Source organism: Protobothrops mucrosquamatus, unplaced genomic scaffold, assembly GCF_001527695.2.
Source record: "Protobothrops mucrosquamatus isolate PMUCROS unplaced genomic scaffold, P.Mucros_1.0 scaffold1378, whole genome shotgun sequence".
NCBI lineage: Eukaryota > Metazoa > Chordata > Lepidosauria > Squamata > Viperidae > Protobothrops > Protobothrops mucrosquamatus.
This window is the reverse complement of record NW_015387567.1, coordinates 338,307-351,878: the sequence shown is the minus strand read 5'-3', so window position 1 is coordinate 351,878 and position 13,572 is coordinate 338,307. Positions and strand designations below refer to the sequence as shown.

The following is a 13,572-nucleotide window of genomic DNA, read 5'->3' as shown; positions in this document are numbered from 1 at the left end:
TTTTAACAGCAATTTTAATTGGAAACACAGCCGTCAATATTTGGTTTTTAATTCGGTTTTTATTGGGGTTTATATTTTTGTGTTTTTGTATTTTTGTATTTGTGTATAGTATCTGTTTTTAAATATGCTGTGAACCGCCCTGAGTCCTATGGGAGAAGGGCGGTATATAAATTAAATTATTATTATTATTATTATTATTGGATGTTAGGTTCTTCACATCGCCCTAGGTCATTGGCCGACTGCGATGGCGAGAGCGAAAGGGATGTTGTGCTGTCTAAAGAGTCACCTGCTTCATTTCCAGTATTGGGTTCTGGATTTGATGCCATGACATCTTTGGCTGGTTGCACACACCGGGCTGGAATCCAGAGGGGGCCTGTAGGAGCAAGCACAGCAGCATAGCCTTGCCCCCAAGTTAATAAGGGAATTGGACCTAACCAGGTTTTATCAGGCAATTGCCGATAATATACCAATGGATTAGGGAGCACAGTTTTCTGCTGAAAATGACGCTGGTAGGCAGTAGTATTTTGAAAAATATTTAGCTGATTTAAAGTTATTAGGACTTTATTGACTTGACGAGTTATCCATGCCAAATTAGGTACCCTTGATTCCTCCTTTTTTTTTGTTTGTGAAGGCAGTCCTTAAAGGACGATGCATATGTGAGAAACAAAGTATAAATGCTTTTGGCCTTGTAATAGTTGCTGTAAAGTTAAAAAAAAGCCATAAGATTGGGATCGATCCTGGGTGTGATGTAAGCACCTGGAAGATTGAAAATAAGTTGGCACACATAATGAGAGTCAGAGATTAAGTTAAAAGTCTGTTGAGAAAAGGTGTGGAAAGCTAAAATAGCAGCAGATAATTCTGAGCGTTGTGGTGAGGATTGCACTGCAGTGTAGGTAGATGATATGAAATACAGCCTATATAGTCAGCTAAAGAGCACTGAAGAGATAAGTTATTCTGAAAATAAAATTGAAAATCAAATTTTGGGATAGGAAAAACAATATCAATTAAATCAGTCCCATTTCAATGACAAGCTCGATTGTGTCCTAAGGTTATTATTTCAGCAACAGCCTAGATAAAAGATAAAACATTTTGGGATGGGATAAGTAAAGCCATTCAATACAATATACTTTTTGTGCTTCTAACACAGCTAATATTCCTGTAAGTAGCTTACTAGTAAGAAATATCAAAAGTGTTAAGTGACAATTTTTATGTGGAATTCTGTCCACAAATTGAGTACTCAAGATGTCATTAATTTGCTCAACCGTGGCAAGTGCTGCAGGTGGAACTACAATGTGATCTCCAGGTTGTTTTCCTTTGGTCAATAAGTCAAATTCCAAGTTAATCAAATTCAATTCAGATGGAAACAAATTTCCATTAAGTAGGTTAAACATTTACAAATCTAAGGAAAACAATTCAGAGTCATTTCTTTTGGTTGATGGATATAGAGGTCTAACTAAACAATTTAAATTCAACAATTTTCCCCCTCTTCTTTCTGTCTCTCTCGCTCTTAAAGCAACACAGCCAGTGGAAAAAAAAAGAGACAGGAGAAAAGAGAAAAAAAAAGAAAAAGAAATTTTACAAAATTCTCACCACTAAAAAATAGTTGCTCCTTCACATGCATTTTCCATAAATTCTCTCACACATTCTCCATGGGACTCTTCTCATGCAAACACTTACCATTGCTTTTCAATTTACTTTTATAACAATAAAATCTGCAGTTTACTATTTCTTTCATAGCCTGGGAGGGAGTGGGTGGAGGGTGGGGTTTGAGGGCTAACACACACACTTAGGTATCAGCAAATTAACTCATTCACTTCCATTCTAACTGCTTGCATAAACAATTCCACATACAAATATTTCATTTCATACTTTCTCCAGGCAAACCATTTATTTTTAAATAAGGCCTTTTTGTGTGTTGTTATCAGAGAGGGTTTTGACCCTCTTCCAAGTCTTGGAAATAACACAGAACAACACAGACAAACATATATACACAAATACTATTAAAACAACATTGATTTAGACATATGGCTTGTCCTGCAAGAAGCAAGAAAAATCATGAGATGATTCCAACCAAACGTGGTTTTTATAGGGCCCTTTAACCATCTCCTATTTTTCTCACCATTCCAAGCCCAAGTGTAATGTTCTGGGTGGCCACACATATACACATATACACACATATACATAAACAAAACACACACACATCAATTTGGGGTTTGAGGTTAAAACAGGCCTCCCCTTTTTATTAAAGAGGAAGGGAACATTTATGGTTACTTCCAATTTATCCCAGCAACTTCAAAAGACAGTGGGGAAAGACTAAAAGGAATATTGAAGGTGTGAAGGGGGAGGGGAAAGTAGCAGCCTCCTCTCTTCACCTCTGACAAAAGGGAATTGATTAGAGCCATATTAAAAGGGGGGAAAAGAAAAAAAAACTTGCTTTCAGTTCTTTGAATTTTCTTTTTTTCCGTGGCTTTAGTTGTTATCAGATAAACTACCCAACCGGAGGTTTGCAAAGTTTTTCAACGTTGTCTTGTTAAAGATTATTTGTACTGCTACACATCAACACAAAGCACCACCAGACATTGTCTGACAGGGTTAAACTTAACAGCTACTTGAAGTTTCAAAACATCCCAATTGTTCAAAACACATTGCAGAGGAGTACATTTTGATTTAATTTGTTTCTTTAAATTCCTCTAACGATTCCCTATACATACATACATACATACATACATACATACATACATACATACATACATACATACATATATATTTCTACTTCAAGATTGTTCCTCTAATATTTTCCTTATGGGGGTGTATGATGGCCATAAGGGGGCAAAAGAATTAGCCTCTTCAGAAGGAGCTGAAGATCCAATTAAAGATCATTTCGGAGGCACACTTTTTACTTGATCCTAATCAGGTGGGGGGCTTGTAGTTAATTGTTGCCCTGCTGAAGCATCTGAGCCTAATTTTTCCACTGCTTGATGGAACTGATACCATCGATGTAATATCTGTACTGGAGCCCGAGATTCAAGATGTAAAGTATGCCCTATCTTTTCCCAATCTCGTAACCTAAGCATCCAGCGCTCAGGATATCAAGGGCAATGTTTCCCTACCTCCTCCACCAGCTTCCTTATGTCTGCCTCAGGCGGTGTCACGCCTGATTTATGTAACAGGAATCTGAGTTCCTGTACATGTTTCTGCTGGTGCTGAGATAGATTGCAACCCATACTTACCACTGAGGGGTCCCATAGGACAAAAGTGCACTTAGGGATCTGTTCCATACGTGGTAAGTATGTTGGCTGTTGCTCCCTCGGAAGGGGGGCTGTCCCTGTTCAGGCGCCATATGTTGACGCTAAGACAAAGACACAGGCATGTCTTGAGCAGAGGTTTGCAGCTGCAGGACACAGCTTGAAAAACTCTGTGAGTTTATTGCTTTTTATATACTTGTTACATACATCAGCTTAACCATTAGATGCTGACAAAGGTTTCTTCATTGGAAAATGCCTTCATGTAAGCAACTATTTCCTAGTAACACATTACATGATCAAAGACCAGGTAAAGAGCAAACAGGAGAAGGAACTAACAAAGGCAGGAAAAGATAGGAGAAGGAACTAAGCATATTATCTGTTTAGGTAGGTGAGGCATTAAGTCAAAAGGGTATGACCTTCTGGCTGCTTCACTGGGACAAAGGGTATCAAAAAGTTATGAGGTTTGTGGGGGGGGGGGAAGCATGGCAATTTGCTGCACGTGCGTTTTTCTCCACAATTACAGATGTAAAATTCTCATCACTGGGTTTATCACATCTAACTGGGATAACCCGGGATGATGCAGAAATTATGTCTTCAGCTAATAGTTAAAAGTTGTCTTCTTTCTTTTTCCTCAACCAGCGATATACAAACAAGTTCAGAAGAAAGAAGCTGCTTTCGCCTTTCTGCTAATTGAAATACATATTCTTTAGCAAGGATCTAGTAGTCAGTCTGGAGAAGTCTACACCGTCTGAGGCGCGTTATCAGGTTACAAGCCAATCCCAACAGAGACCAATTGACACCAGAAATACCAACTTAAAATTCAGTAACAGGATAACAGAATTGGCAGGGGCCTTCAAGGTCTTCTAGTCCCACCCTCTGCTCAAGCAGAAGACCCAATGTCATTCTGGACAAATGGCTGTCCAATCTCTTCTTAAAAACCTCCAGTAATGAAGCACCCACAACTTCTGAAGACAAGCCATTCCACTGATTAATTGTTTTCACTGTCAGGAAATTTCTTCTTAGTTCTAGGTTGGCTCTCTCTTTGATAAGTTTCCAACCATTCTTTCTTGTCCTGCCCTTAGGTGCTTTGGAGAATAGGTCGATCCTCTCCCCTCTGTGGTAGCCCCTCAAATATTGGAAGACTGCTATCAAGTTACCCCTAGTCTTTCTCATTAGACTAGATATGCCCAACTCTTGCAACCATTCATCATATATTTTATCCTCCAGTCCCCTTAATCATCTTTGTTGCTCTTTGTTGCACTCTTTATAGAGTCTCAACATCTTTTTTGTATTGTGATGATCAAAACTGGATGCAAGTGTGGTTTTACCAGTGCAATATAAAACTGTACTAGCACTTCATGTGATCTTGATACTATCCCTCTGCCTTTTTGGCCTTTTTGGCATCTGTAGCACACTAATGGCTCATATTTGAATGATTGTCCACTAGGACTCCTTGATCCTCTCACAGTTACTCTGTTGAACCAGATACCTACTGTACAATTTAGAGTTTATTAAAATACATGAATGGGATTTGGCTTTAAAAAAAGATGGTGATTAGTTTTCAAGAAAATGCTAGCTTAAAGAAAACTGCGGTTTGAATATATACTAACTAAAATCAATCCTCAAACATCCTTTGAGTCTAAATCCTCATTGCACGTATAGGTTTGTATGACTTGTATCTTTTTCTGAGTCCTTGAATATTTTACCTCATTGTGATATGAGAACAGAGGTAGGGTGAGGGACTTTTTTTTTTTTTTTGCTTTTACCATAGCCAAGGAAATTCAGAAGAACAAAGCTGCAACTCTTCTGTGGCTATTTCCTAGAGGGATGGGGGGGAGGGAGAATTCTTGCTCAGAATTCTTATGCTGTAGTTTTATTATACACGTAGAATTGCTTTGCAGTTGGGAGTATGTTGCTCATTTAACAGGGATCTCTAAAGCTTACACTGGTAGACATGCCTATTACCTTACAGAGACCATATTACTTTCTGTTATATTGCAATAATTAAATATACTTTGTTCTTCATTTCTTCAGTTGCTGCATTTTGTGGAATCTGATTGCTCCCGTCTAGAAGCATTTTTGAAGTGGAAGCCTATGGAATCCCTTTATTGGCATTGGATGGTATAGCTCAATAATGTGGTTTATAAAAAGTGACATACTTTCAGCCAAGATTAGTTTATAAAAATTCCCTCTACAAAATTGAACAAAATTATCAGTGTAGCTATCAGTTAGGAATTTGTCAATTGCCTAATTCTTGTCAATATACTATATTTGAGTTAGAGCTCTCATTGAGGTTAAAAGCAATTGATAATTTGCTATCTATATAGAATGTTTTTTAGGGTCTTAAATTTTGTTACTAAAATGAAGGAAATTTCCTAGGTAATTAGTATTCGATTTGTGTATAAATGTGTATAAACAGGCGTTCCAGTTGGAATACTGGGTGTTTGCATGTGCTTTAAGGATGGTTTTTGTTTGCCTTGTTCTGATTTGCCTTCCTGTTCTGTACCTGGTTGCAATTGGTGAGTCTTGTAGACAACAATTAATCAAATATTTGGTTTACGTTTTAGAGGAAACTAGTCCAAAGACACTAAAACAGAGATGCATGTCAAATACTTCACATAATATAATTAGCATATATTACATACTTTAGGTTTGGATTACTTGTTCATGATATCAATTGTGTGAGATATCGTAATTATATTGTTTTAGAAGCCTGAAAATCATGAGTAAGCTTTAAGCAAATAATAAATTACAGAATGAAATTCTTAATTACATAAATTCTATCCATATAGATAAAATCCTGTTCTAATTTCGAAATCCTATAAAACTACAATAAAGACTTTTTGCAAGAAGAAACCCAAATTCTGGATGTGATACACATCCATGTATTGAACTATAATATAATAAGATCAATTGTAATATTACTTGTTGGGGAAATCTTTGTTCTAGTAATGCTCATTTTCCAATATTTTCTAGTTGAATCTGTTCTATTGAAGAAATCCGCATACCATAATTTACATTTATTTGTCTGGTATAATCTTCAGATAGAACTAGATATACTTTATATTTTGTAGGATAAATAATACATTGAATTTCCCTCCTCCCTCGCAGGGGACAGTTTTAGATATGGTAACAGAAGATACCCAGAACCAGACTATGTGTTACAAGGGCTGTCTTTTGCCAGGTACTGACCTGGGATGCCATGGTGTCAGCAGAATTATTGAAGAACTTGACAAATGTAAGAAAGATCTTCTGAGTCTGTGCCAGGAGTTACGTGAGCATAGAACCCTCAGGAAACTGGCTTGCTATGGAAAGGTAAGATCTGTTAGAAATCCAGTTGGGATTAAGACTTCCTCTTTTTCGACTTCTAATGCTAATCTGTTTTCAACCTTCTGGGTGGGAAGTTTAAGCTATGGTTTTTGCTAATGAAGGAATACATTTGCATACATTCAAGATTGTGACTTACTAGCATTATCAAATGTGTGTGTACACACACACACACACACATATGTATATACAATTTATACAGTGTATAGTATAAATTAATATAGAGTATTGAAAATGAACTTACAAAACTCCAATATTTTGATACCTACTAGTGTCAATACAAACCTTCAATAAACTGCACACCTGGATAGAAAATAGCCCTAAAAAGTGGGCATAAACAATATGGCTCATGATCACAGATGCACATCTTAGACTAAACAAATATCAGCACACTATGGCAACCCTCAAGGAGCAATTAGAACAGGCCATCACACCAGAGTACATAGAAAGGTTTAACAACCACTATCAACTACTTCCCAGAGAGATGCTAGAAAAAGGAAAATCACATTACAAAACAAATCCCAGAATCAAGAGGCACAAGAACCCAAATAGGTGGTCAACATATCCAACTGTCTGCTATCTACCGCAGAACACAATATTCTATAAAAAGGCCTCAATGATAACATAAATACTACTGATTGGGGCTTTTTTTGTCATAGAACGCCCAGAACGGAGTTCTGGTACCTTTTTTGGATGGAACCTTGTAGGGTAAGCAAGGTGGGCTATATGACGTGTGTGAGTTCCGGTACCTTTTTTTTTCTACAAAAAAAGCACTGCTACTGATCAACTAGAATTCTTTGCAGCCTTAGAAGGAGCATTTAAAACCACAGAGATCCAAGAAAACATCAGATAAACCATTATACCACTGAAAACAAGAACAAAAGTAGCTGCAGCAGAGGACATATCAATCTTCCAAAATCTAAAAAAGGACCAGATTATCATCATCCTACCAGCAGACAAAGACTGAACTACAGTTATGGACAGGCCAAAATGTGAAGAATTACTAGAAGACAAAGAAATTTACTCCTGGTGAACACCAATCCAATGCAGAAACTAGACAATTGGAACAAGAGAACTCTCAGTGATCTCACCAAGAAAGGCTAAATTAACAAAGAGGAACAGTGGCATATGAGAAGCAGTGGACACATTCTTCCATGCTTCTATGGGTGCCCAAAAAAACATAAGCCTGACATATCTCTCCATACAATTTTATTATTACCAGGGACCCCACCGATAATATAACAGAAGAATTAACAAAAAAGCTTGGGCATCTCACAGGGGGAAGAAAATACTCCATCCACTGGGGGTGTTAGCAACTCCATCAACTCCCTATTGTAGTGCCTCCAAAGAATCAATAGATGAGGCTGAAATTATGGTCTCATTTGATGTCACAGTTTCACATCCATAGATCCAGAATTAGCCAAAGAATCCATGACACCATTGGTGCACAGGACACCTGACCTAACCAAATACACCAAGATTAAAATATCCAGAATCATGGATTTTATCAACCTCTGCCTAACCACATATCTTCAATTTCATAATCAAATGTATCAACAAAACAAAGGTATTCACATGGACTCAAACAACCCAAAATATGCATTAGGTATGTAGATGACACCTTTACCATAATAAAAGGGTAGAAGTAGAAAACACAAACAAAACCATCGACAAAGGAATACAATTCACAAGGAAAGAAGAAAATAACTATGCTACCATTCCTGGATATCCTTATCAGCAGAGCCTGTGATGGCAAATTAGAAGCACAGTCTACTGAAAAGCCACTTACACCAGCCAAGTGCTCTGCTACCAAAGTAATAACTCAACCTCTCACAAGAGAAGCTGTGTAAGAATAATATTTAGTCAAGTACAAAACACTGCAGCAACTCTGAACATCAAAAAAAGGAAACAGATCATATTTACAGCATCTTCCAACAAAATGGATATCTAAGCAACTTCATCAAAAAGTGCCTAACCCACTGGTTCTCAACCTTCCTAATGCCGCGACCATTTAATACAGTTCCTCATGTTGTGGTGACCCCCCACCATAAAATTATTTTCATTGCTACATCATAACTGTAATTTTGCTACTGTTATGAATCGTAATGTAAATATCTGATATGCAGGATGTATTTTCATTGTTACAAATTGAACATAATTAAAGCATTATATGTAATTATGTGTTTTCCGATGGTCTTAGGCGACCCCTGTAAAAGGGTCGTTTGACCCCCAAAGGGGTCGCAACCCACAGGTTGAGAACCACTGGCCTAACCCAATATAGCACAATCAGCACAAGGTGCAAAAAGGGTAACACTGCCATACATGAAAAATATCTCAGAAACCATCAACATCGCATCAGCATAATATAAAAACAATTAAAGCCTTCCAAAACATCCTAAGTAAGCCAAAAGACCCAGCAGCCCCAGAAGAAAAAATAGTAGTTATCTACAACATACAGTGTAAAAACTGCAGCAGCTACTATGTAGGACAAACAGAAGATTAGCAGAACGCATCCATGAACACCAGCTAGCAATCAAAGAAATGATGAAAACTCTAGTTTCATCCAAAACATTTTTAAAAGCCTTCACCAAACATCAACTCTGTGGACAGATATATTAAGCTCACAGGGGAAGATGTTAAGGAAAATAGTTGGGCTTTCCTGGACTGTGCAATGCACTTTAAGAAGACAGAGGCCTTAACACTGAAGTTTACAGAACCTCCCCCCAACACACACACACATACACATACAGAACAGTTTTTAGATTTTGATACTTACCTCCCACTGGAGCACAAAATGGGAGTGATCAGAACCCTACACAACTAGGCTAAAAGTTTGCCTACTTGTTAAGAAAAATAACTAAAACACATGCAGGAAACCCTCAGAACTTGTGGCTATCCTAACTGGGCCTTCATCAAATAAAAAAAAAAACACGAGCAGGAGCTCCTCCATAACAGACAAAGAAGACAACAACAAACGAAGCAACATTGTCATTCCATATATTGCAGGAATATCTGAAAAACTCAGGAGGATTTTCAACCAACACAATATACATGCACACTTTAAACCCAAGAATACACTAATGCAGAAGTTTCTCCACCCTAAGTATAAAACACCCAGAAACAAGTTGAGCAATGTGATATATGCAATAAAATGAAATGAGACATATGCAGATCTGAACAACCACTTCATAAATGCATGGCACAACATAGGTTCTACCTCACGTAAAAAATAGAAGGATGGAAACTTTCCGATTCTAGAAGTCCAGGGGCCCAAAATCCACAGCCACTCTGTTTTTGAAGAGTTTTAAGCCAGAGCTTGTTCTCCATTTAGGTCTTTACAACCTCCAGACACCAGGCCTTCATCAGCTTAGCGAGGTATAGATATACAATTGAGTATCATCAACCTACTAATGATACTGTACTCTATACTGGCAGATGGTCTCCCAATGATTTCATGTAGCTGTTAAAGAAAAGTGCAGAAAAATAGATCCTTGAAGCACCCTGTAACAGGGACTAGACGTATCACCCCAACAAACATCAACTGGAACCCACCATGGTGAAAAGAGGAGAACTACTGCAAAAAGGTCACTCCCATTCTCCTAACCTGATACAGTAGAATACCATAGTCAATGAAATCAAAGGAAGCTGAGAGTCAAAGAAGGCTATGGTAGATGCATTGCACCCATCCTGAGCCAATCAAAGGTCATCCACTGTGACCAAAGCCATTTCAGTGCTATGACCCAGCCTGAAAGCTAACTGAAATGGATCATAGATGGATTGTAGATCGTATACTTCTTCCAGATTGCTTATTGTTATGAATTACTGTATTTGGGAGATTGCTCTTGGAATTCTGTCTACCACCCTGACTTGTATCATTTGGAGTGCAGAAATATCTTTAATAAATAATTTGAATAACTTTTAAATCTTGAAGTTTTAAAATGAACCCTGGAAGCTCACAGGACACAAGAGATGTAGAGTATAAGCACATAGACTCAACCTTAATAAATCAAGTAAATAAGCATTGCATTTTCATTTATGTAATCTCAATAGCTATACAAGATTTGTGCATTAAATACTGCTATACACATAAATATACCTCCATGTTGTGTGGTGGGCATCCTTTGCTCCACAATAAGAACAGCACACAATATATATCAGCATACATTTTTAACTTTCCTATGGCAATGAATTTTTAAAACAATAGTAACTAACCAGACAGAGCAGCAATTTTTCAGCTGTAAGCTTCTCTCCCCTGCCCCCGCAACCATGTTATTCCCTCTGCAAAGCACTACCTCATCCTCCATCTTATTTAAACCAATAACAGCAGGGACATGATGGTTAGGCTGGAAGAAAGGAAAAAATAGCTGTCCTAATACGGTGTCTGAAATAATGTGGTTGAAAACTGCCAACTAATCAGAACACAAAAGTAATTTATTCAGACTTCAAAAACATTCAGCTCTGCATATTTTTTTTTTTTTGCTTTAAACTCTGAAGTGGCAATCAGTGCATATTACTAACAAAAATATGTTACCTTTGCTCTAATATGATAATAGGAAATTATTATAACTTCATAATGTATGTTTTGTACATCTTTATTTTTAATTTTATTTACGTATCAAATTTAAAACTGCCCATTTTCCTCACAGAGGGACTCCTGTTTCTGAATGCCAGGTGCAACAGCCACAAATTGTGCATATGTGAAAATTTCAGATAGCAAAAAAGTATTGTGTATAAACAGAAACAGAACAGAAGAGGAAACATGGCACCATTTTTCCAATAATAAGAATTTGTGGGGGCTGGTGTAGATATGATGGTATCTATGCCATCCTTGCAGTTGTACAGTCTACATTTACCAATCTAATTACAATTTCCTTTTTATAGGTCAGAACAAGGAAAGAAAAAGAAGGAGAGGAGGATTTCTGCATGGCTGTAAGAAAAGTGCAAGAAATTGTGGAGCTGAAACTCTCTGATCTTAAATGCAATAATAGTACCTGTAGAAGCAATAAACTGCATGATCCATATAGACTAGTTTATAAGAGAAAGTGTTTAAAGGACAGTAAAATGAATACTATTAGAACAGCAGCACCTACCAAAGCCATTAGAGAAGGAATCACTGTCACTGATGTGATCAACTTTCTAAAAAAGAAAGAAGCAAGATTGAAGGCACAGCTAAAGCAGCAACAAGAGGAAGATGGGCAGAAGATTCATAAAGCAGCAAAGAAACTTAGTGAAGTGCTTTTCATCCCACCAATAAAAACACAAAAAGCAAGAATAAGTGCAGAAGTTGACAAAGTTCACCACATTTGAAAGAACACTTTGGGATTGCTTGAAATTGCTAAACCCCATTGTTGACATTTATTTCTGTCTTCTGAATGCAACTGCTGATGCTTTAGGTTTACTATGCACCTTCTCATTTTGAAAGAATGAATATGTTTTAAGTGTGCTACATATTACCTCAAGGCTATTAAATGAGCAGGAGGCTAATATTAACATCTTTTAAAATTATTTTATCTTCTCAGATAGGTAAGTGTTGGTGCCCAGTTTCAGTTTAGCTAGAACAGATTTCAATACTACACTAAACTTTCATACTGAATATTTGGAGAAGAGATGTGTAAGTATGAGAATGCTGTATATTTAGCACCATCTTCAATAAAAATGTTGATGAAGTACTACTTGACATGCTGATTATCAAGCTTGCTAAGTGTTGGCTGAGTGGCATGACAATGGACATTTTAATTAATTTGAATGCAAAAGTGGAAAGCATCCTTACCAAATTTGCAGAAGTTATAACATTGGGTAGGGTAGCTGGAAAGCAGAAATAGAATTCAAAATAATCTCAGTATGCTGGACAAATGGCATGAAAGTAACAAATTCAGCATAGATATGTTCAAAGTTCTTCTTCTGGAAAACCATCATTGAAAAATATGGGATAGAGCAGTAGTTCTCAACCTTTTCTTCACCATAGACCCTGTCAGGATCCACCTCAACACCTTATCCCAAGAAAGCAGAACTCATGAAAGCAAGCTCTTCCAAAAGGAATTTTTATTAGGAGAAGCTAATGGCAGGCATACTAGACAGGATCTGAGGGACTCCTGTACAGATTGATGGGTTAAAGTATCCCCAAGCAAACCCCACCCCATAGTTCATCCGGACGGTTCAAACTGGCCAATCCCCAGGTGTTAAGTCCATCGTGGGAAAGGGGAGATAACATCAGTCCAGCTCTGGTCGTGGCGCGATGTTCAAATGGCTCTTCACACTTTCTTTTGAGAGCGGAGAAATAGGCCAGGCTCCGGAGGTTGTATTTCTTTCTCCCCCTCTTTCCCTAGCTGACAGGTTAGGGAGAAGAAAGTTCAGAGAGAGATACAGTGTAGGAGCGCGAGGTGTTATATTGCGGCAATAAAGGAAGCTAAGGTGAAATGTTACACTGTAGAAATAGGGAAAGGAGGTAGGGAAGCAAAATGCTACATTGTATCAATAGAGGAAGCTAAGGCAATAAACCCGCACTCCGTCCCCTCTCCCCTCTAGGACAGTGGTGGCGAACCTATGGCACGCGTGCCAGAGGTGACACTCAGAACCCTCTCTGTGGGCACGCGTGCCATGCCCCGGAGATGGCAACCGTCCCTCTTCAACCAGCCACCCGCTAACTCGACGAGGTCCCACATGGCCGGATGCATCCCCCCCTGTCCCATCCCTCCTGGCCTCGCATGCTCTCCTTTTCCCGGGCACGACCCACTGCATCGCCTCCTCAGCTGTCAGCTGGCCATCCAGCTCAGAGGCAGTGGGCTGCGGAGCCCCAGAGTGCGCCGGTGTCAGGCAGCAGCCGCCCTGGCCCCTGCCTCACCTTGCCCTGCGACAATGGCACCCCCGCCCTGCCTCGCCTTGTCTCGCCTCACCCCACAGGACAAGCCTCCTGCCCACAGCCCCACCTGCCAGAGACCTCCTGGGTCTCCCCCAACCCTGCCCAGCCCCCACAGGTGTCCCCACGAGCAACATTGCGGTG

At 38.6% G+C, this 13,572-nt stretch overlaps 1 protein-coding gene across 1 annotated transcript in view; it reads left to right on the top strand.

Moving 5' to 3' along the window:
- The window catches only part of TEDC1 (tubulin epsilon and delta complex 1), a 66,039-nt gene extending 53,798 nt beyond the window's left edge, over positions 1 to 12,241 (top strand). The window contains exons 6-8 of the mRNA XM_015821664.1: positions 5,280 to 5,366; positions 6,357 to 6,560; positions 11,454 to 12,241. Coding sequence (XP_015677150.1) covers positions 5,280 to 5,366; positions 6,357 to 6,560; positions 11,454 to 11,879 — 717 coding nt within the window. The 3' untranslated portion in view covers positions 11,880 to 12,241. The remainder of the gene's footprint in view (positions 1 to 5,279; positions 5,367 to 6,356; positions 6,561 to 11,453) is intronic.
- Positions 12,242 to 13,572: the final 1,331 nt, after the last annotated feature.